Source organism: Salmo trutta, chromosome 14, assembly GCF_901001165.1.
Source record: "Salmo trutta chromosome 14, fSalTru1.1, whole genome shotgun sequence".
NCBI lineage: Eukaryota > Metazoa > Chordata > Actinopteri > Salmoniformes > Salmonidae > Salmo > Salmo trutta.
The window spans coordinates 85573829-85598409 of NC_042970.1; the positions used below are offsets into that span (position 1 = coordinate 85573829).

The following is a 24581-nucleotide window of genomic DNA, read 5'->3' on the forward strand; positions in this document are numbered from 1 at the left end:
TGTCTGTCCTTACTGAGATTAAATGACTAGACCACAAAATGGCATAATGATACAACTTCCCTCTATCACTGATTTAATTTTTTTATATTTGAATCATAAATTACACACAAGGTCAAACCGAAACACTTTTAACCCGACCCCTCTGAGTACCTGCCACATTGGGCACCTGGGGAGCAGTTGTTGTGGGGGGGGGTTAACTGCCTAGCTTCACCTTGTCGGCTCTGGGATTAGGACTACACTCTTAGAGAAAAGGGTTCCATAAGGGTTTTTTGGTTGTCCCCATAGCAGAACCCTTTTTGTTTCCAGATAGAACCCGTTTGGGTTCCATACAGAACCATATGTGGAAAGGGATCTACCTGGAACCTAAAGGGTTCTACCTGAAACCTAAAATAGTTATTCAAAGGGTTCTCCTATGGGGACAACCGAAGAACCCTTCAAGGTTCTAGATAAAAAAAAGGAGCTAAGAGTGTATCAAACTTTAGGTTACTGGCCCAACACTCTAACCACTAGGCTACCTGTCGCCCTGTAGTTGTATTAAAATAAGGAAAGCAAGGTCTCAGTGGTACAGTCAAACAGTATTTACTAAACGGCAGCTGTTCCAGTTCCAGCTGTTGCAGGTATGCAATGGGTTTATGGGCATTTATAAATGTATTGAAAAAGGCCTTTAAAAAAAAGACTAAAATACCATGAATGTTCTTTATGACACACAAATACACCATTTCTAAAGCATTTGATGAGCTGGATGTGCATGTCTGAAAGCATAATAACTGTATGTAAAGCAACTACTAATGCAGAAACTCTATAGTCTAAGTGTTGTTTGATAATCCACTCCGTTTTTGTTGAACAGTCCACCTAAATATATATATTTAACAATTTTCAACACATTTGACCTTTGACCTGTTGAAAATGATATTAGAAAACCAAAATGACCTTGTATCACAGCAAACATGTTTTATCTAGCATTGATGACAGTCTGTAATAAGCAAAATCATATCCCAGCACCTTTTCCAGGTTGGCTGGTCTACTATAAGATTACTATGGGATTAAGTTTCAATTTGAGCTGTCCTCATGGTACCAGTAGAGAGAGATGAGGGAGACAGCTGTCCTCATGGTACCAGTTGAGAGATGAGGGAGACAGCTGTCCTCATGGTACCAGTAGAGAGAGATGAGGGAGACAGCTGTCCTCATGGTACCAGTAGAGAGATGAGGGAGACAGCTGTCCTCATGGTACCAGTTGAGAGATAAGGGAGGCAGCTGTCCTCATGGTACCAGTAGAGAGAGATGAGGGAGACAGCTGTCCTCATGGTACCAGTAGAGAGAGATGAGACAGCTGTCCTCATGGTACCAGTAGAGAGAGATGAGGGAGACAGCTGTCCTCATGGTACCAGTAGAGAGAGATGAGGGAGACAGCTGTCCTCATGGTACCAGTTGAGAGATGAGGGAGACAGCTGTCCTCATGGTACCAGTAGAGAGAGATGAGGGAGACAGCTGTCCTCATGGTACCAGTAGAGAGAGATGAGGGAGACAGCTGTCCTCATGGTACCAGTTGAGAGATGAACTATAATTTAACACACCTGCTTCTACTAATTAGCTGCTCAATAAGACCTTAACTAGCTGAATCAGATATGCTAAATTAGGGTTGGACTGAAAACCTTTAGGAAAGTAGATCTCCAGGAAGAGGGTTGGGCTGCCCTGGTCTACAGGTTTTCCCTCTTCCTTGTACTTGATTGATGAATTAAGGTCACTAATTAGTAAAGAACTCTCCTCACCTGGTTGTAAAGGTCTTAATTGAAAGGAAAAAAACCTGCAGACATTAGGCCCTCCATGAGTTTTACGCCCCTGGTTTACATTGTTTGAAAGTGAAATAGCTGAGAAGAAATTCTAATTTATTTTGTGGACTTTGTTATTTGTAATGAGATCATCGTCTAATTCCATGTTTTTGATTAGCCACTGTAACAGATATGGGACGAAGAAGAGGGACTCTGAAGATTCTGTTCGTGTTGACACTCTGTCTTCAAGCCTTCACTGGTCAATGCCAAGGTACAGTACACACACCCGTACACAAACACACACACACACACACACACGTACACACACCAGGGCCATGCAGGGCAGGGGGCAGGTGCTCAAAATGAAAAAAAGGGCGAAATCTAGAAAATACCAAATGCCTCTGTAGAGTAAACTTTTACATTTTTAAATAGGCCTATTTATTTCTGCAACACACTCAGTTCAGTGCCTCCTAAAGACATGATTGACATGGGGTAAAGAAGGTGGGCTATCAGCTGATCATTGATGACAGATGTTCATCTGTTAGTTAGCTTTATTTATTATACTGATTGTGATTTACTTTTGTCTTTTCTTACCCTCTCTGCTCCTATCAGCCAATCAGACTGAAGTATTTTCTTCCTCTCTCTCTCTCTCTCTGCTCCTGTCAGCCAATCAGACTGAATATGGATGATGACGTAGGCTATATCAAGTGTTATAAAGTGTTAAACAGATGTTAAGGTCTTTCAAGCTGTGCGTCTCTTTACAGGTCAGACTGGGAAACAGGCGCAACCAGCGGACGGGGTGGGGGGGGGTGAACTTGACGACAACTTGCTAGCAGTGGGGTCTCAACAAGTACAACAACAATATTATGGGGGAAATTATACCACCACCCAAAAGGGTGCTTTAGAGACTGGAAGGACAAAGGGGCATGTGCTCTGCACGGTTAGAGTCTGACACACACACACACACACATTTCATTAGGTTTTCATCAAGACAATCACTATCAACTCAAGCACTTCTTGTCTGTTTTCACAGATTCAGAGCAGCCCTCTGACCTCAGGATAGTTTTAGTAGGGAAGACTGGAGCAGGGAAGAGTGCAACAGGAAACACCATCCTGGGGAGAAAGGTGTTTAGAGAAGGCCTCTCCCCTGAGTCTGTCACTGATCACTGTGAGAAACAGAGAGGAGTGGTGGATGGGAGGAAGACTGATGTCATCGACACCCCGGGGCTCTATGACACAACAATGTCTAAAGAAGAGATGAAAAGTGAAATAGAAAAGGCCATCTACATGTCAGTCCCAGGACCCCACGCCTTCCTGCTGGTGATCAGACTGGGGAGGTTCACAGAGGAGGAGAGGAACACTGTGAAGTGGATCCAGGAGAACTTTGGAGAAGAAGCCTCAAAGTACACCATCATTCTGTTCACCGGTGGAGACCAGCTGGAGGACAAATCAGTGGTGGAGTTTCTAAGTGAGAGTGAGGAGCTTATGAAACTCGTCAAGGTCTTTAAGGGCAGAAATCATGTCTTCAATAATAAAAACAAGAATGACTACACTCAGGTCCCAGAGCTGCTGAAGAAGATAGATGAGATGGTGATGAAGAATGGAGGACAACACTACACCAATGAGATGTACCAGGAGATCCAGAGGAAGATCAAAGAAGAGGAGGAGAGGAAGAGACAGGAGGAGAAGGAGAGAGAGGAGGAGGAGAAGAGGAAACAGGAGGAGGAGATCAGAAAACAGGTAGCGAAGGCAAGAGAGGAGGAGAGGAAGAGACAGGAGGAGAAGAAGAAACAGGAGGAGGAGATCAGAAAATGGGTAGAGAAGGCAAGAGAGGAGGAGAGGAAGAGACAGGAGGAGGAGAAGAGAAAGGAGGAGAAGAAGAAACAGGAGGAGGAGATCAGAAAACAGGTAGCGAAGGCGAGAGAGGAGGAGAGGATGAGACAGCAGAGGATGAGACAGCAGAGGACGAGGAAGTCGTCGTCAAATGGCTTTTTGGGATTGTTAGCAACTGTTTTCACAGCGGTGGTAGCAGGACCATTAGCAATTCCAGTTGGAGCTGCTGTACTTGCAAATGAAGTAGCTGAACATTTAGACGATTCTGATTAAATGAGGAAGAGGAGGCAGTGTGAAGTACCACTCTCTTCCTCATCTTAATGTCAAGTAGTAGCAGTAGATTAATACTGTACAATGACAATCATCAGGGATTGTTCATCACTTTCTAATAGGATCAGCTATTTACCATGTTATTATTCAAAGGCTCAGGGATAATAACATACTGTAGGATGACATTTATAATTCAACAAAAACAAACAGACAGAAATATCTGAAATCGTGTTTCATCAACTCAGAGACAGATAATAAGTTAGAATGGGTAAAGACATTCTAGGTTTCTGGATATCTACAATATTGATGTATCTACCCTTCTTCCCTGATCTGTGTTCTCCCTCTAGTCTCTCTCTACCCTCCCTCCCTGGTCTGTGTTCTCCCTCTAGTCTCTCTACCCTCCCTCCCTGGTCTGTGTTCTCCCTCTAGCCTCTCTCTACCCTCCCTCCCTGGTCTGTGTTCTCCCTCTAGCCTCTCTCTACCCTCCCTCCCTGGTCTGTGTTCTCCCTCTAGTCTCTCTCTACCCTCCCTCCCTGGTCTGTGTTCTCCCTCTAGTCTCTCTCTACCTTCCCTCCCTGGTCTGTGTTCTCCCTCTAGCCTCTCTCTACCCTCCCTCCCTGGTCTGTGTTCTCCCTCTAGTCTCTCTCTACCCTCCCTCCCTGGTCTGTGTTCTCCCTCTAGTCTCTCTCTACCCTCCCTCCCTGGTCTGTGTTCTCCCTCTAGTCTCTCTCTACCCTCCCTCCCTGGTCTGTGTTCTCCCTCTAGCCTCTCTCTACTCTCCCTCCCTGGTCTGTGTTCTCCCTCTAGCCTCTCTCTACCCTCCCTCCCTGGTCTGTGTTCTCCCTCTAGTGTCAGTTAGTGTTAAACACCACATGATTAGCACAGGGAGTAATGTTTTAATGTACTGTACGTCACAACTGTATTCATACTGTACTTCATTACTGTATTTCTACTGTACCTCATTATTGTATTTCTACTGTACCTCATTACTGTATTTCTACTGTAATTCATTTTTGTATTTCTACTGTACTTCATTACTATATTTCTGCTGTACTTCATTACTTTATTTCTGCTGTTCTTGGGAAAAGAACATTACTTAAAAAATTACAAAGAGGGATTTTGTATCGTATACCTACTGAAAGGGATATAGAGGGATTATATATTGTATAATTATAGAAGTCTATTGTCACGTCCTGACCAGCAGATGGAGCTGTTGTAGTAGTTTGGGGGTCAGGACGTGGCAGTCTTGTGGGTGTGTTTTGAATGTTCTGTGTGTCTTGTGACTCCTGATCAGGAACAGCTGGGGATCGTTGTTCCTGATTGGGAGTCATATATGTAGGAGTATGTTTGTCACTGGGGTTTGTGGGTGGTTGTTTTTGCACTGCGTTTATAGCCTGTAAAACTGTTACTGTTGTCCCCTTTATTGTTTTTTCAAGTGGATGCTTTACTCTTTTTTGGTAATAAAAAAACCATGAGTATTCACATACCTGCTGCGCCTTGGTCCATTTATGAAGACAACCGTTACATCTATCAATTTCATTATCTGTATTTTGTGCAGTGTGTGTGCTGTATAATGTTTCATGATTTATCAATCTTTGATGGAAATTTGATGGACAACCTTTAGTCGTTAGTGTTAACTAATTGTTGCATGTATGAGTTCCCCAGATTTAAACAAAGTGAAATCCAGAAAATCCTTTCCTCACATTTCTTTCAAAGAACAAAATCTTTACAACAGATTTATTTCACATTTGAGAGAGTGAGTGAGAGAGCGAGTGAGAGAGAAATTTGCTTTGTCATCGTATCGACAACATTAAAATAGCCTTTCAAGACTGAAGTCAGGAGAACTTTGAGATAGTATCAGCCAGCCTAGTTACAGAGTAAACATACTGTAGCCATTCAACCAGTTTAGAAAAGAGAAAACAAAAGGTTCTACTCCATTGTTACACTCCCATTGTAAAGTCAAAGGGTTCCATTATATTAGAACACAACTGTACTTTAGACCTAGAAGAGACTCCACTATCAAAATAACAAATGATGGTCAACTGTATAGACACACATAGGCTGGGATTCAATCCAATACTGTATAGACACACACAGGCTGGGATCCAATTCAATACTGTATAGACACACATAGGCTGGGATCCAGTTCAATACTGTATAGACACACACAGGCTGGGATCCAATTCAATACTGTATAGACACACATAGGCTGGGATCCAATCCAATACTGTATAGACACACACAGGCTGGGATCCAATTCAATACTGTATAGACACACATAGGCTGGGATCCAATCCAATACTGTATAGACACACACAGGCTGGGATCCAATTCAATACTGTATAGACACACATAGGCTGGGATCCAATCTAATACTGCATAGACACACACAGGCTGGGATTCATTGGTCAGCCAGAACAATGTCTGACCATGGCTTTGACCCCACTCTCCAAAGATGTCTCAGGGGGAGTTGGGATATGCAACAAACACATTCCAATTCCCTCAAGTACACACTACACACTACAAGAGTTAAATAGGACAAATATCATACTATAGTCACCATGCTAGTGAGCCTGACCTGAATAATCTCAGGACTGTTTTAATCTATTATCATGTCAGGTATCTACAGTTTCTCTTTCCCTGTTAGGAAACATGCTTAGACATGTCTTCAAAACAACAGCAAAATACATTCCATACAGCTCCGGTAAAAGTCCAGATAGGTAGCTAAAGAGACAGAAGGAAAGACAGTGGGATGTGTCACTAATGGCACATCAACTGGTACGGGGCTGCAGGTAGCCTAGTGGTTAGAGCCTAGTGGTTAGAGCCTAGTGGTTAGAGCCTAGTGGTTAGAGGGGCTGCAGGTAGCCTAGTGGTTAGAGCCTAGTGGTTAGAGCCTAGTGGTTAGAGCCTAGTGGTTAGAGCCTAGTGGTTAGAGCCTAGTGGTTAGAGGGGCTGCAGGTAGCCTAGTGGTTAGAGCCTAGTGGTTAGAGGGGCTGCAGGTAGCCTAGTGGTTAGAGCCTAGTGGTTAGAGCCTAGTGGTTAGAGCCTAGTGGTTAGAGGGGCTGCAGGTAGCCTAGTGGTTAGAGCCTAGTGGTTAGAGCCTAGTGGTTAGAGCCTAGTGGTTAGAGCCTAGTGGTTAGAGCCTAGTGGTTAGAGGGGCTGCAGGTAGCCTAGTGGTTAGAGCCTAGTGGTTAGAGCCTAGTGGTTAGAGCCTAGTGGTTAGAGCCTAGTGGTTAGAGGGGCTGCAGGTAGCCTAGTGGTTAGAGCCTAGTGGTTAGAGCCTAGTGGTTAGAGCGTTGGGCCAGTAACAGAAAGGTTGCAAGATCGAATCCCTGAACTGACCAGGTAAAGAACTGTCGTTCTGCCCCTGAAAAAGACAGTTAACCCACTGTTCCTAGGCCGTCATTGTAAGTAAGAATTTGTTCTTAACTGACTTGCGTAGTTACATAAAAAAAAATCCCTTTATTGTGCAGTACTTTTGACCAGGGCCCTAGTGAATTATAAAGGGAATAGGGTGCCATTTGGGAAGAAACCCACATGTACCTCCCACAACACAATCCTCCTTCTTAAAGGCAAGAGAGTGAAGCATTCAACTTCACCTGGACATCTGTGAGGTGGAGAAGAGAGCTGAAGTACCTTTCGTGAATTTCAGTCCTCGAACGTGAGATAAAACCATCATGGCAGGTGAGCGTAGTGAGTGTTTAATAACAGCTTTATAACATATATAACATGTGATGTGATTTATGAAAACATTTAGAAGAGTTCCGTTAAATGAGAAAAACTGTATATATATCAATCTGAACCTGATATACAATTATACATGAATGTATTGTTTTATATCCACTATAGTTCCTTTACTTGAGCAAAAAGAGACGACAGACTTCGGTGAGTATGGCTCAATTCCTTCATGGTCAGAAAGATGGTCCGAGAATTAATAAACCCCAATTCCCTCTGTTGTCAAACAGCGAATTGTTAACCTTTTTTATACTAGTGGAAACAGCGTCACAAAGCCAACCAAAGTACAGAAATCCACATCACATTATTCTAAATAATACATATTTCAGAGTATACTATGTAATCCTTGAATCAATGTTAAAGATATTAGGACAAAACATTTAATTTCAGGTTCTGTAGATGGATTATTATACCCAGGTGAAAGATCCACACCCATAGGTGTTTCATCAGCCTATTCCGTGGAGAATGACAGCCCTGCAGGTAAGATAACAGTTGTGTTGGACAAATAAAACTAGCGATGAAATAGCTATCCTTCACTGTTGCTGTTAGCTGAATATGGTTCCTGTGCATTCTCAGCCCCCTTCTGTACTCCCTGTTCACCCATGACTGTGTGGCCATGCACGCCTCTAACTCAATCATCAAGTTTGCAGACGACGCAACAGTAGTGGGCTTGATTACCAATAACAACGAGACAGCCTATAGGGAGGAGGTGAGGGCACTCGGAGTGTGGTGTCAGGAAACAACCTCTCACTCAACGTCAACAAATCAAAGGAGATGATCGTGGACTTCAGGAAACAGCAGAGGGAGCACCCCCCTATCCACATGCACAGGACAGTAGTGGAGAAGGTGGAAAGTTGTAAGTCCCTCGGCGTACACATCATGGACAAACTGAAATGGTCCACCCACACAGACAGTGTGGTGAAGAAGGCGCAACAGCGCCTCTTCAACCTCAGGAGGCTGAAGAAAATTGGCTTGTCACCTAAAACCCTCACAAACTTTTACAAATGCACAATCGAGAGCATCCTGTCAGGCTGTATCACTGCCTGGTACGGCCTGGTACGGCAACTGCACCGCCCTCAACCGCAAGGCTCTCCAGAGGGTACAAAGCATCACCGGGGACAAACTACCTGCCCTCCAGGACACCTACAGCACCCGATGTCACAAGATCGTCAAGGACAACAACCACCCAAGCCACTGCCCGTTCACCCCGCTTTCATCCAGAAGGCAAGGTCAGTACAGGTACATCAAAGCTGGGACCAAGAGACTGAAAAACAGCTTCTATCTCAAGGCCATCAGACTGTTAAACAGCCATCACTAACATTGAGAGGCTGCTGCCAACATACAGACCCAAATCACTAGCCACTTTAATAAATTGATTTACTAAAGGTATTACTAGTCACTTTAAATAATGCCACTTGAATAATGTTTACATCTCCTACATTACTCATCTCATATGTACAGTATAAACTGTATTTCATACCATCTATTGTATCTTGCCTATGCCGCACGGCCATCGCTCATCCATATATTTATATGTACATATTCTTATTCATTCCTTTACATTTGTGTGTATAAGGTAGTTGTTGTGAATGTGTTAGATTACTTGTTGGAGATTACTGCACTGTCGGAACTAGAAGCACAAGCATTTCGCTACACTCGCATTAACATCTGTTTACCATGTGTATGTGACAAATACAATTTGATTTGACACATTGTAGAGCAGCTCACTAGACAGCTGACAATGCATCTTTTAGGTAATTTATGCTTGAGCCGATCTCTGCATTCATCATTAATGTGATCTTTCGTGAATGGGGAAATTTCCTCACAGACCCATTATCTTCTGTCTAGTGCACTGCTCTATAACACACCTTGGATTGAATCCAGGCCGTAGTTCTGTACTGCTACCTGAGGTCAGAGCTTTGGTTCAGTAACCGATAGGTCGCTGGTTCGAATCCCGGAGCTGACAAGGTGAAGAAACTTTCACCGTGCTTGTGAGCAAGGCACTAAACCCCAATTCCTTCAGGAAAGCCAGATAATTTGCTGACCATGGCTTTGACCCCAGTCTCATCAGACGTCTCAGGTGGAGTTGGGATATGCAACAAACACATTTCAATTCCCACAAATACACACTACTACACACTACCACACACTACAAGAGTTAAATAGGACAAATATACAGTGCATTGGAAAGTATTCAGACCCCTACACATTTTGTTTTACGTTACAGCCTTATTCTAAAATGGATTAAATTGTTTTATTTCCCTTCATCAATCTACACACTATAACCCATAATGATAAAGCAAAAACAGGTTTTTAGAATTTTTTTGGAGGCCACTGTGTTCTTGGGGACCTTCAATGCTGCAGAAATGTTTTGGTATCCTTCCCCAGATTTGTTCCTCGACACAATCCTGTCTCGGAGCGCTACAGACAATTCCTTCGACCTCATGGCTTGGTTTTTGCTCTGACATGCACTGTCAACGCTTATACAGACATGTGTGTGCCTTTCCATATCATGTCCAATCAATTGAATTTACCAACTTGACTCCTATCAAGTTGTAGAAACATCTCAAGGCCACTCTACCATAAAACCTGATTGTTAGAGTGCTGTAAAGCTGTAACATAACAAAATGTGGAAAATGTCAAGGGGTCTGAATACTTTATGAATGCACTGTAATACTATAGTCACCATGTTAGTGAGCCTGACCTGAATGATCTCAGGACTGTTTTAATCTATTATCATCATGTCAGGTATCTACAGTTTCTCTTTCCCTGTTAGGAAACATGCTTAGACATGTTGTCTTCAAAACAACAGCAAAATACATTCCATACAGCTCCGGTAAAAGTCCAGATTTGTATCTAAAGAGAAAAAAGAAAAGACATCGACTTATGTGGGATGTGTCACAAATGGCATCATATTCCCTTTATTATAGTTCACTAGAAAGTGAACAGGGTGCTATTTGGGAAGAAACCTACATGTACCTCCCACAACACAATCCCCCTTCTTAAAGGCAAGAGAGTGAAGCATTCAACTTCACCTGGACATCTGTGAGGTGGAGAAGAGAGCTGAAGTACCTTTCGTGGGATAAACTTAATTCTTCAAACGTGAGATAGAAAAACCAGCATGGCAGATGAACGTGGTGAGTACTTAATAACAGGTTCATATGGTTATATAGTACTTAATAACAGCTTCATATGGTTATATAGTACTTAATAACAGGTTCATATGGTTATATAGTACTTAATAACAGCTTCATATGGTTATATAGTACTTAATAACAGCTTCATATGGTTATATAGTACTTAATAACAGGTTCATATGGTTATATAGTACTTAATAACAGCTTCATATGGTTATATAGTACTTAATAACAGCTTCATATGGTTATATAGTACTTAATAACAGGTTCATATGGTTATATAGTACTTAATAACAGGTTCATATGGTTATATAGTACTTAATAACAGCTTCATATGGTTATATAGTACTTAATAACAGCTTCATATGGTTATATAGTATATAGTACTTAATAACAGGTTCATATGGTTATATAGTCCAATAAATAAGAAAAACTGTTATACAATTATACATGTATTGTTTTATGTCAATACAGTTCCTTTACTAAAGGAGGCAGAGACATCAGACTTCGGTGAGTATGGCTCCATTCCCTTATGGTCAGAAAGATGATCAGATAATTAATAAACCTCAATTCCGGTTAACCTTTTTTTTATACTAGAGCAAACAGTATATGCACAGCGTCACCAAGCCAACCAATGTATAAAAACCCAGATCATATTATTCTCTCATTAATAATACATATTTCAGAGTGTACTATGTAATCCTTGAATCAATGTTGCAAAGCTATTAGGACAAAACATTTTAATTTCAGGTTCTGTAGATGGATTATACCTACGTGAAAGAACCAGACCCATAGGTGTTTCGTCAACCTATCCCGTGGAGAATGACAACCATACAGGTAAGATAACAGTATTGGACAAATAAAACTAGTGATGCAATAGCGAGTCTTCACTGCTGCTGTTAGCTGAATATGGTTCCTGTGGTCCCTGTGAATCTAATTGAATTAACTTAGTAACTAACAAATGAAACTACATTACAGTTTGTATTTCCACAGATTCAGAGCAGCCAGCTGATCTGAGGATAGTTTTGCTGGGGAAGACTGGAGCAGGGAAGAGTGCAACAGGAAACACAATCCTGTGGAAAGATGCCTTTACAGAAGAGGCCTCCCTTGTGTCTGTAACTGCAGAGTGTGAGAAACAGAGAGGAGTGGTGGATGGGAGTAAGATTGATGTTATCGATACCCCAGGACTATTTGATACTACAATGTCTGAAGAAGAGATGAAAAGTGAAATAGTCAGGTGTATAGAAATGTCAGTCCCAGGACCCCACGCCTTCCTGCTGGTGATCAGACTGGGGAGGTTCACAGAGGAGGAGAGGAACACTGTGAAATGGATCCAGGAGAACTTTGGAGAAGAAGCCTCAAAGTACACCATCATTCTGTTCACTGGTAAAGATCAGTTGAAGGGGAAAACAGTTGAGGAGTGTCTGAATCCTTGTGTTGCACTTCAGGAACTGATCAAAAGTTGTTTGGAAAGGTACCATTGTCTCAATAATGATCAGAAGGATGACCGTCTTCAGGTCAAAGACCTGCTGAAGAAGATAGATGAGATGGTGGAGATGAACGGAGGAGAGCACTACACCAATGAGATGTACCAGGAGGTCCAGAGGAAATTGAGAGAGGAGGAGGAGAGAAAGAAACAGGAGATGGAGGAGGAGAGGAGGAGACGGAAAAGAGAAAATATTGCAATAGGTTTAACTTCAGCAGCAGCTGTTGGGGCAGTAGTAGCTGGGACTACAGTACTTGCTGTAGTCCCAGCGGCTGTGGTAGCAGGACCAATTCTGTTGGCTGGGGGAGCTGCATGTGGTACAGCAGCTATTGCCATTTCGGTAAAGAAGATAATACGGTAAAAAACAGTAGTACCACAGATGGAAATGAGCTACTGTACACATCTTCAGAAACTAGTACAATACTTACAATATTCATGTTAAGCATGGTCCTTGATGAATTTATAAACACATTAGGTGATAAATAATAACATGTATACTGTAGGCGATTATGAATAAAAAAATCAGATCAAACTTTTTGGGGTCATTGAATTAATCTATTTGTGATTCAAAAAGGGTTAAAGAGGAAAACTTCTAATGTACATGGAAATATGGACATTTTGTCAGACAATTGTGTTTTTAATCGTCTATGATTTTTTTATATACATGTTTCTACTCGGCTAAGGAAACATTAAATGTATTTTACATTTGTCAAATAAAATCAAATCATTCATTCAATCTTCATGACTTGATACTGTAACTGTGTAGTTCTACCAATTTGGCGCCTTTTGAGAAGTGCAACTTGGGATAAAAAAAAACGACTTTATATTTCACCTAATTTTAACATTCAAAGTGCCTGTTACGTGCCAAATAAAGTAACACGGTTGACTAAAACAGGGTTGAAAATGTAATCTTACATCAGCCATAAATCCAGGAAGGTGCCAGAGATATTCAGTTGTTCAATTGTTAAAAACCTCCATGACTTTGTCAACCAACTTGTTCTGATCAAAATAAGGTACACAAGGAAAACCTTGTGTACCTTATGTGTCACGTCCTGACCAGTATAAGGGGTTATTTGTTATTGTAGTTTGGTCAGGACGTGGCAGGGGGTATTTGTTTAGAGTGTTTCGGGGTTTGTTGGGCTATGTGTTTAGGTAGAGGGGTGTTTGTTTAGATTGTTCCGGGGTTTTTGGTTATGTTCTATGTTAGTATATTTCTATGTTCTGGTCTAGTCTTTTTAGTTCTATGTTTAGGGTTATTTGATGGACCTTCAATTGGAGGCAGCTGTTCCTTGTAGCCTCTGATTGAAGGTCCTATATAGAGTGATGTTTTTCTAATGGGTTTTGTGGGAAGTTGTTTTTGCACTGCTGTGTTTAGCCTGCAATACTGTGCGTTCGTTCGTTTTTTTTCTTGTTTTGTTATTAAGTGTTCTAATAAAAGTTTAAAATGAGCACTCAACCCGCTGCACCTTGGTCTACTCCATACGACGGCGTTACATTATGCCTATGGTTATAAGTAGTTATAACTAGGTATGACCATGTATAACATCTAAATGACCTTATATAAATGCTTAGTTGCAGTCAGAACAGCTCATAATAGTCTGTCAGTGGTATGAATACTCAGTAGAACTGTAATACAGAGACCAGCTACCCTCTGAATGTACACATAGTGTGGTATTGGGGTGTATTCTCAGAAGAATTGTTATTCTATGTGAAATGTTATATAAATACCAAAATTCCTATAATATCCTTTCCCTCTACCCTCCCTACAAACAGAAGATTGCACATCGATGGTATCAACTTCAGATGAGTCCTGTGGGGCTTGTGGGGGTTGTAGAGCAAAACGGACAACAAAGAGAGTCTCATCTTTCTATAGAGTTTGTAGGCCAAACCGTTCCTATGCTACAGACGTTTTCGTGATAAGACCGATTATCGGGATGTCTCATGGTCTGACAAACACTGCTGTAGCTCGGCCACCTTACACTGATGATGTCGCTCTTGCTGCTGGTGAATCTCTGATCCACCTCTACGCAGACGACACCATTCTGTATACTTCTGGCCCTTCTTTGGACACTGTGTTAACAACCCTCCAGACAAGCTTCAATGCCATACAACTCTCCTTCCGTGGTCTCCAACTGCTCCTAAACACAAGTAAAACTAAATGCATGCTCTTCAACCGATCGCTGCCTGCACTTGCCCGCCTGTCCAGCATCACTTCTCTGGACGGTTCTGACTTAGAATTTGTGGACAACTACAAATACCTAGGTGTCTGGTTAGACTGTAAACTCTCCTTCCAGACTCACATCAATCATCTCCAATCCAAAGTTAAATCTAGAATTGGCTTCCTATTTCGCAACAAAGCATCCTTCACTCATGCTGCCAAACATACCCTCGTAAAACTGACCATTCTACCAATCCTCGACCTCGGCGATGTCATTTACAAAATAGCCTCCAATACCCTACTCAACAAGCTGGATGCAGTCTATCACAGTGCCATCTGTTTTGTCACCAAAGCCCCATATACTACCCATCACTGCGACCTGTACGCTCTCGTTGGCTGGCCTTCGCTTCATAATCGTCGCCAAACACATTGGCTCCAGGTCATCTACAAGACCCTGCTAGGTAAAGTCCCCCCCTTATCTCCGCTCACTGGTCACCATAGCAGCACCCACCCATAGCATGCGCTACAGCAGGTATATCTCTCTGGTCACCCCTAAAGCCAACTCCTCCTTTGGTCGTCTCTCCTTGCAGTTCTCTGCTGCCAATGACTGGAACGAACTACAAAAATCTCTGAAACTGGAAACACTTATCTCCCTCACTAGCTTTAAGCACCAGCTATCAGAGCAGCTCCCAGATCACTGCACCTGTACATAGCTCATCTATAATTTAGCCCAAACTACTACCTCTTCCCCTACTGTATTTATTTATTTTATTTATTTTGCTCCTTTGCACCATATTATTTATATTTTAACTTTGAACTTTCTTCAAATTACAAATCTACCATTCCAGTGTTTTACTTGCTATACTTTATTTACTTTGCCACCATGGCCTTTTTGCCTTTACCTCCCTTATCTCACATCATTTGCTCACATTGTATATAGTCTTATTTTTTTTCTACTGTATCATTGATTGTATGTTGTTTTACTCCATGTGTAACTCTGTGTTTTTGTATGTTGTCAAAGTGCTTTGCTTTATCTTGGCCAGGTCGCAATTGTAAATGAGAACTTGTTCTCAACTTGCCTACCTGGTTAAATAAAGGTGAAGTAAATAAATAAATAAATAAACATTGCAGATGCAGAAGGGAGATGCGGTGGATTGAAACACATGCATTGCCCAAAACACTTATACAAAAAAAAACATATCTTCAGCTTAAACTGATTATGATGGGGATTTTGGGGGGGATTTTTTTAATTATGGGACTTAGATTGATGCACCAGTGCGCCAATAGACTCTACAGGGATTTATACACTGAGTGTACAAAACATTAAGAACACCTGCTCTTTCCATGACAGACTGACCAGATGAATCCAGGTGAAAGCTATGATCCCTTTTTGATGTCACTTGTTAAATCCACTTCAATCAGTGTAGATGAAGGGGAGGAGACAGGTTAAAGAAGGATTTTTAAGCCTTGAGACAATTGAGACATGGATTGTGTATGTGTGCCATTCAGAGGGTGAATGGGCCAGACAAAAGATCTAAGTGCCTTTGAATGGGATATGGCAGTAGGTGCCAGGGTTGCTGGTTTGTGTCAAGAACGGCAACACTGCTGGGTTCTTCACGCTCAACACTTTCCTGTGGTATCAAGAATGGTCCACCACCCAAAGGACATCCAGCCAACTTGACACAACTGTGGGAAGCAGTGGAGTCAACATGGGCCAGCATCCCTGTGGAATGCTTTAGGCCCCTTGTAGAGTCCATACCCTTGAGGCTGTTTTGAGGGTGTGGTGGCTAATTTCTGCATTACCAAATGAGGAGAGGTACAAACTTCACACATCAGTCAGAGTTATACTTAAACTACATCATTAATAAGAGTTTTGCAAAAGCACTTGACTTTCAATGATGCGCTCTCTCTAATGAACCATTGAAAAGTGACTACACAAAAGTACAAAGATCTTTAATAGCCAAGATACATCCCTCTCAACCTACATGACGAACCACAGATCTTAGAAACAGTTCACAAAGGGACTTTATATTTGAGAAAGGAGTATCCCTTAGCCAGATAACATTTGCTATAAATTATTGTTCAGTTTGATCCCCAAGACGAGGTTCTAATCTCGTTCCTGGTACTTCATAGTACAAAAACACCAACTCATCCAATGGCATATATCAATTGTCAACTCTAGATACTCCTGTCTCAAGTAAACTCCCTCTTGATCCCACTCCTGGACAAGCTCACTGAGGGGAGTGACTTGCGCACAGACATTGCGGAGACAAGTAATTGGTTCCCCATTAATCCCGCCATCCCTTTACATGGTTTAAGAATAGGTAAAGACACATTCACATATGAAGACAATGTTCCATCCTGTCCTCTTCCCTTTCTGATATTCTGCATAGCACCAGGGACATGTAAAAGACAAGCCTGACCTCTCCCCTCTCTGGGCCCCAAGTGACTGAGCCCCAGCTAAGGGAAAAGTGCAACTGCCAACATTCATTATCCAAAGGGATACATTCTAATGACAAGTATCTCACATAAGCATATTATGCAAATAAAACATTTTAATTATCTATGTTACCCAACTAATTCTGATTCATCTGCCACAAGGGCAAAAGGGGGTGCAAAACAATATTAGGAAGGTGTTCCTAATGCTTTGGACACTCAGTGTATAATTTAATGTTGGACAGAGAATTAAACATTTTTGGTATAAAAATGTTTTCTAATCACAATACTGCAACTATGGCCTTTTAATGATTCATATAATTTTTTCAATACTAAGTTATTTGCCTAGAGAAGGATGATTCCTCCAAAGTGGGAAACTTGGGATCTGGATATTCCGCCTAGGTTAGCAAAGTTTACTAGTTCCGACTGGCACATGAACACTGCAGTTTAATGAGATCTCAGGAGTCAGGGTACTAAAGGTCAAAGAGTCAAAATTCCGCTGTCAGTGGTCAATCCTCAGGTGTAGATAGTTAGTATCCAGACATCCAATTGTCTCTCCTAATTGATAATTAGTATCCAGAAATACAGTGTTTCTCCTCATTGATAATTAGTATCCAAATAGACAAACAGTGGTCTCTCCTCATAGATAGTATCCAGAAAGACAAACAGTGGTCTCTCCTCATAGATAGAATCCAGACAGAGAGTGGTCTCTCCACATAGATAGATAGTATCCAGACAGACAGTGGTCTCTCCTCATAGATAGATAGTATCCAGACAGACAGTAGTCTCTCCTCATAGATAGTTAGTATCCAGACAGAGAGTGGTCTCTCTTCATAGATAATTAGTAACCAGACAGACAAACAGTGGTCTCTCCTCATAGATAGTTAGTATCCAGAAAGACAGTGCCTCCTCATAGATAGATAGTATCCAGAAAGACAGTGGTCTCTCTTCATAGATAATTAGTATCCAGAAAGACAGTGCTCTCTCCTCATTGATAGTTAGAATCCAGACAGAAAAACAGTGGTCTCTCCTCATAGATAGTTAGTATCCAGACAGTGGTCTCTCCTCATAGATAGATAGTATCCAGACAGACAGACAGTGGTCTCTCCTCATAGATAGTTAGTATCCAGACAGTGGTCTCTCCTCATAGATAATTAGTATCCAGACAGACAGACAGTGGTCTTTCCTCATCGATAATTAGTATCCAGGCAGACAAACAGTGGTTTCTCCTTATAGATAGTTAGTATCCAGACAGACAGTGGTCTCTCCTCATAGATAATTAGTATCCAGACAGACAGTGGTCTCTCCTCATAGATAATATCCAGACAGACGGTGGTCTCTTCTCATAGATAGTATCCAGACAGACAGTGGTCTATCCTCATTGATAGATAGTATCCAGACAGACGTTAGTCTCTCCTCATGTCACGCCCTGGCCATAGAGAGGTTTTTGTTCTCTATTTTTGTTTGGCCAGGGTGTGACTAGGGTGGGCATTCTATGTTCCATTTTCTATGTTTTGTGTTTTTCTTTGTTTTGGCCGGGTATATCTCTCAATCTGGGACAGCTGTCTATCGTTGTCTCTGATTGTTAGCAATACTTAGGTAGCCTTTTCCCACAGGGTTTTTGTGGGTAGTTGGTTTCTGTCTTGTGTTTTTCACCTGACAGAACTGTTGCGCTTTGTTCCACTTTGTTTTTGATTCAGTGTTCAGAACTAATAGACAGAGAGTGGTCTCTCCTCATAGATAGTTAATATCCAGACAGACAGTGGTCTCTCCTCATAGATAGTTAGTATCCAGAAAGACAGTAGTCTCTCCTCATAGATAGTTAGTATCCAGACAGACAAACAGTGGTCTCTCCTCATAGATAGTATCCAGACAAACAGTGGTCTCTCCTCATAGATAGTTAATATCCAGACAGTGGTCTCTCCTCATAGATAATTAGTATCCAGACAGACAGTGGTCTCTCCTCATAGATAATTAGTATCCAGACAGACAGTGGTCTCTCCTCATAGATAGTTAGTATCCAGACAGACAGTGGTCTCTCCTCATAGATAATTAGTATCCAGACAGACAGTGGTCTCTCCTCATTGATAGTTAGTATCCAGACAGACAGTGGTCTCTCCTCATAGTTAGTATCCAGACAGACAGTATAGTGGAGGTGGTAATGTAGTGTTATGTATTCTGCTCTGCTTTGTCATTTTAATCACATTAACTCATAGCCCTTAGGGAGAATCACATGTACTCATAGCCTTTAGGGATAATTACATGTAATCATAGCCCTTAGGGAGAATCTTAATGGTATGTCTTTGTTTCCTCGCACCCTCTCTCCTCCTTCTCAAAACCCATTAGATGAGAAGGCCAGAGGGGAGGGACCTATAACTTTCTCATCAAATGGGTTTTTCTCACTTATCAGTTAGGGGATTAAATTATCTGGCCAGGGTTTGAGCCGGGTGAAAAGTGATTGCATTTGTTTTGGAAGCGGCTGCCTCCCGGGCCTCACTTTCAACAAAGGAGACGTAGCGGTGTCCCGTCTTTGGGACGTTTGAGCTAACATAGGCTAATGTGATTAGCATGAGGTTGTAGGAAACAAAAAAAATCCCAGGACATAGACATATCTGATATGGGCAGAAAGCTTACATTTTTGGTAATCTAACTGCACTGTCCAATTTACAGTAGCTATTACAGTGAAATAATACCATTCTATTGTTTGAGGAGAGTGCACAATTATGAACTTGAAAATGTATGAATAAACCCATTAGGCACATTTGGGCGGTCTTGATACAACATTTTGAAAAGATATACAATAGTTCATTGGATCAGTCTAAAACTTTGCACATACACTGCTGCCATCTAGTAGCCAAAGTTTACTTTGCGCCTCGGGTAGACTAATTCATTATAGCCTTTCTCTTGCATTTCAAAGATGTTACATTTTTAGACGCATGTTTTTTTCTTTGTATTATGGTTTACCAGATCTACAGTGGGGGAAAAAAGTATTTGATCCCCTGCTGATTTTGTACGTTTGCCCACTTACAAAGAAATGATCAGTCTATAATTTTAATAGTAGGTTTATTTGAACAGTGAGAGACAATAACAACAAAAAAAATGCATTTTAATGAGGGAAATAAGTACTTGACCCCTCTGCAAAACATGACTTAGTACTTGGTGGCAAAACCCTTGTTGGCAATCACAGAGGTCAGACGTTTCTTGTAGTTGGCCACCAGGTTTGCACACATCTCAGGAGGGATTTTGTCCCACTCCTCTTTGCAGATCTTGTCCAAGACATTAAGGTTTTGAGACTGACGTTTGGCAACTCGAACCTTCAGCTCCCTCCACCGATTTTCTATGGGATTAAGGTCTGGAGACTGGCTAGGTCACTCCAGGACCTTAATGTGCTTCTTCTTGAGCCACTCCTTTGTTGCCTTGGCCGTGTGTTTTGGGTCATTGTCATGCTGGAATACCCATCCATGACCCATTTTCAATGCCCTGGCAGAGGGAAGGAGGTTCTCACCCAAGATTTGACGGTACATGGCCCCGTCCATCGTCCCTTTGATGCGGTGAAGTTGTCCTGTCCCCTTAGCAGAAAAACACCCCCAAAGCATAATGTTTCCACCTCCATGTTTGACGGTGGAGATGGTGTTCTTGGGGTCATAGGCAGCGTTCCTCCTCCTCCAAACACGGCGAGTTGAGTTGATGTCAAAGAGCTCCATTTTGGTCTCATCTGACCACATCACTTTCACCAGTTGTCCTCTGAGTCATTCAGATGTTCATTGGCAAACTTCAGACGGGCATGTATATGTATTCTTGAGCCTGCCAGTTGGGAGGTCAGAGACCGGGACGGGTGGTGCCAGAATAACAACCTATTCCTCAACGTAACCAAGACTAAGGAGATGATTGTGGATTACTATTGGTCACATACACATTGTTAGCAGATGTTATTGCGAGTGTAGCGAAATGCTTGTGCTTCTAGTTCCGACAGTGTACCAATATCTAACAGGTAATATCTAACAAATACCTAATTCACACAAATCTAAGTAAAGGAATGGAATAAGAATCTATAAATATATGGATGAGCAATGTCACAGCGGCATAGGATAAGATGCAATGGATAGTATAGAATACAGTGTATACATATGAGATGAGTAATGCAAGGTATGTAGACATTATTAAAGTGACAACATCTACTTTGACTGCATCCACTTTTCCCAACGCCTTCTTCACCATCCTTGTGACTTTAGAGTTTCCCAAATAAACACCTTTATCCAAAAAACGTACTCCAACAAGCAACGATTCAACACTCATTTTCCACAACAATTGTTGCCCTTTTTGTTCAATTCTTGGACTTCACTGTTGTCCACCCATCCTTCTCACTAATGGTACTCAATGTGCTTTCATCTTCAAACAACACTTCTGCTGTCTCAACTTTGATTCTGGGCAGACAGCCAATGTTGTGAATTGTCAGGAGGAGGTTGATAATAATGACACCCAACCAGAATTCAGACTCTGCGTGTTCTGAGTTGAACTATTTTTGCCTAGTAACACTCTCTCATTGGCTATAAATGACTAGTTACAGGGGAAACGAAACTTAACTCGGAATGTACAGGTAAGTGACAAAATAAAAGAAACACTTGTGTAACTGATGGTTCTGTCAGCTCTGTTATGTTGTGGGGTGCATTTTCCTGCCGTGGTTTAGGTCCACTCAACCACTTAGAGACCAAGGTAAACACCAGTAAATACACAGCCATTCTGAGTGATCACCTTCAACCTGTGGTGAATAATGTCTATCCTGATGGGAGTGGTCTCTTCCAGGATGACAATGCCCCCATCCACAGGGCATGAGAGGTCACTGAATGGTTTTATGAGCATGAAAACTGTATGCCATGGCTGTCTCAGTCACCAGATCTCAACCCAATTGAACACTTCAGGGAGATTCTGAATCAACACCTGAGAGAGCGTTTTCCACCACCATCAACCAAACACCAAATTATGGAATTTCTCATGGAAGAATGGTGTCGCATCCCTCCAATAGAGTTCTAGACACTTGTAGAATCTATGCGCATTGAAGCAGTTCTGGCATTTCGTGGTCGGCCAACGCCCTATTAAGACACATTATGTTGGTGTTTCCTTTATTTTGGCAGTTATCTAAAAGGTCCAGCTAATAGCTTCACTAACAGTGAGTATTCAACTTAACTACCTTACTAATTAAATGACTTACAACGATTACATTAGACGACCTAGGCAACTATTAACCTGAGTGCCAGTCTGTTTGTGCTATCATTACAACTTCTTGTCACTCATTGTCATGGCTTGATAGTGATCAATGGAGTTGGAAAGAGCAAAAACAGATCTGGGACCAGACTAGGCAAATATAAAGTTACATTTAATAAAGCAATTGTTTTGCTGTTAAACAAAGAAAAATCATATACATTTTCCACTAAAGGTGTAAGACACATTTAATTTTACTGAGATGTGGGCTACCTTCTGATTCTGGGCAGACAGCAAAAATTAAGTTGTCAGGAGGTTGATTTACAGCGACACCCTATCAGAATTCAGACTCTGCCTGTCATGAATTGAATTATTTTTGCCTAGCAACACTCTCTCATTGGCTAGAAATGACTAGTTACAGGGAAAACGAAACCTTACTCTGAATAACGGATCTCACAGTTACAACAGGGAACAACAATTAACAGATCAGTACAACTGCACTAAAAGTGAGTATTCAACTTAACTACCTTACTAATTAAATGTATAACAATCAACAGTTTTTTTAAAACAACTATAGTACAACATTAAGTAAACATTTAATTGATACCAGGTCTGTTGACGTTATTGCGTGCCAAACAATGACATCACCAGACATGTCAACTAACAGCTAACACACCTGACTCCAATAATCAACTAATGATGATCTTCAGTTTAGAATGCAATTAGTTGAATCAGGTGTTTTAGCTACAGGGTTGGGGGAAAAGTGTGATACGAATCAAGCCCCCGGGGCCTGGAGTTGCCCATCCGTTGTGTTCAGGAACTGGTCTTAACACTTAGCAGAAATGTTTGAATTATAGCCATGTTTAGAACGCAATTAAATCTTGATACGCTTTATTAGTACATTATGTTGACCTGAGAAGAGAATGTACTGTGTTTATCGATGTATGTATACCACATATCATTACTCTTTTTTTTATAGTTTAGATTTTTGAAAAGTCAAATTGCTGAAAAAAAAAAATCTAATTAAGTGACAAACACAGAGGTAAAGACAGTTTCAAGTTGGATATTCGACGGATATTCGTGCTTTCAAACCACTTGAGCCACAGACTCCAAATAAGTGTCATGATGTTGGAAATATTGCACACAACCTTGCACAGGTCTTATTTTCACGATTTGGACATTAATTCACTTTCCAAAGCTAATAAACATGTGGAAATGTGAGCAGCATTTTGTATTCCTAGTTGAATTAGTTAGGGAGCGTAAACAAAGTACAAACCTTTTTTACATTCGAATTTCAATAGCTCCTTGGTCATGTGACCTACTTGACTCAAACAAGGTTCAGAATGTCCACTGACTACCCTTCTAAATTGCACACTCTTGTTTGTGTCCTGTAAAATCAAGCGGTGTAACGTACATTTTTCATAGTATTTTTTAACCGAAAGGTTGCTAGATTGAATCTCTGAGCTGACAAGGTAAAAATCTGTCATTCTGCCCCTGAGCAAGGCAGTTAACCCACTGTTCCCCAGGTGCCGAAGACGTGGATGTCGATTAAGGCAGCCCCCCGCACCTCTCTGATTCAGAGGGGTTGGGTTAAATGCAGAAGACATATTTCGGTTGAAGGCATTCAGTTGTACAACTGACTAGGTATCCCCCTTTTCCCAGCAGAGTAGAGGCACTTACAGAAGTTGCACACATAGGGAACATTTTTAGTAGCCTAGGGTCCGGGAAAATGTTGGCCTTTTATAAACGCATTTCATGCAATTCTACGTAATTTTACATGACTGGAGACTTTGACAGAATCTTTTTTAATACCGCACAAATGATCGAAATGGCAGGCCACATTGACACTGACAAACTAAGAATCTGAGATCAATAAAAACGACCATGTCTTGAATCCATCAATTGTCTAGGCCTAAATTAAGCACTGGTTGAAGGTGATCACTCAGAATGGTTGTGTATTTATTGGTGTTTACCTCTACAATATGAGCAGGGAATTATAGTCCTAAAAATGCTTTCCAGTTTCACTGACTCACCGAATGATGTGCAGCTCACTCACTGGTGATGGCCGATGCGCTCCTGCCAAAAGCCTATTTCTCTCTCTTTTGTAAAAATAATATTTGGAATTTGATCAAATATCTACAGCATAGTCTTCTCTTTTCAGCAGGAGCCATTTGCTTTCCAACCTGTGTTTTCCCTCGAATGTATTTGAAATATTGTGAAAGGCCTTTTTTGTTTGTGTGCTGTTTTTTCACTGACAGATTTACAGTGCGTTCCTGTCTGTAGACTATTCCTTGTTATTGGGCAACAATCCACAGCTATTGATCCCTTGTGGCTAAATGATAGGCCTTCTCATGGTGTAGTAGGCTATTCGAACAGACAGCAGTAATTCTAGAACTTTGGAAAATGTATTTAAATGTATCAAGAGTGCTGCCGTTCGTTCAGAACCCTTCCAGTGACTATGATTCTATAAGCAACCCATAAACCCTGGCCGGCCCAACCCAAATCAACTCTTAGAATATCAGGCCGGAGAATTAACTAAAAGGCAACTCGAATGAACT

The 24581-nt window shown here is 41.4% G+C and overlaps 1 protein-coding gene across 4 annotated transcripts in view; it reads left to right on the forward strand.

Moving 5' to 3' along the window:
* Positions 1-12762, forward strand: part of LOC115147771 (GTPase IMAP family member 4) — a 13963-nt gene extending 1201 nt beyond the window's left edge. For 3 of the 4 annotated variants that reach the window (XM_029690066.1, XM_029690067.1, XM_029690065.1), the window contains exons 3-4: positions 1948-2040; positions 2803-4079. In XM_029690066.1, coding sequence (XP_029545926.1) covers positions 1962-2040; positions 2803-3875 — 1152 coding nt within the window. In that variant the 5' untranslated portion in view covers positions 1948-1961 and the 3' untranslated portion in view covers positions 3876-4079. Of the gene's footprint in view, positions 1-1947; positions 2041-2802; positions 4080-12024 lie in introns of those variants that run through there. The other variant, XM_029690068.1, reaches the window with a different exon arrangement.
* The last annotated feature ends 11819 nt before the right edge of the window (positions 12763-24581 follow it).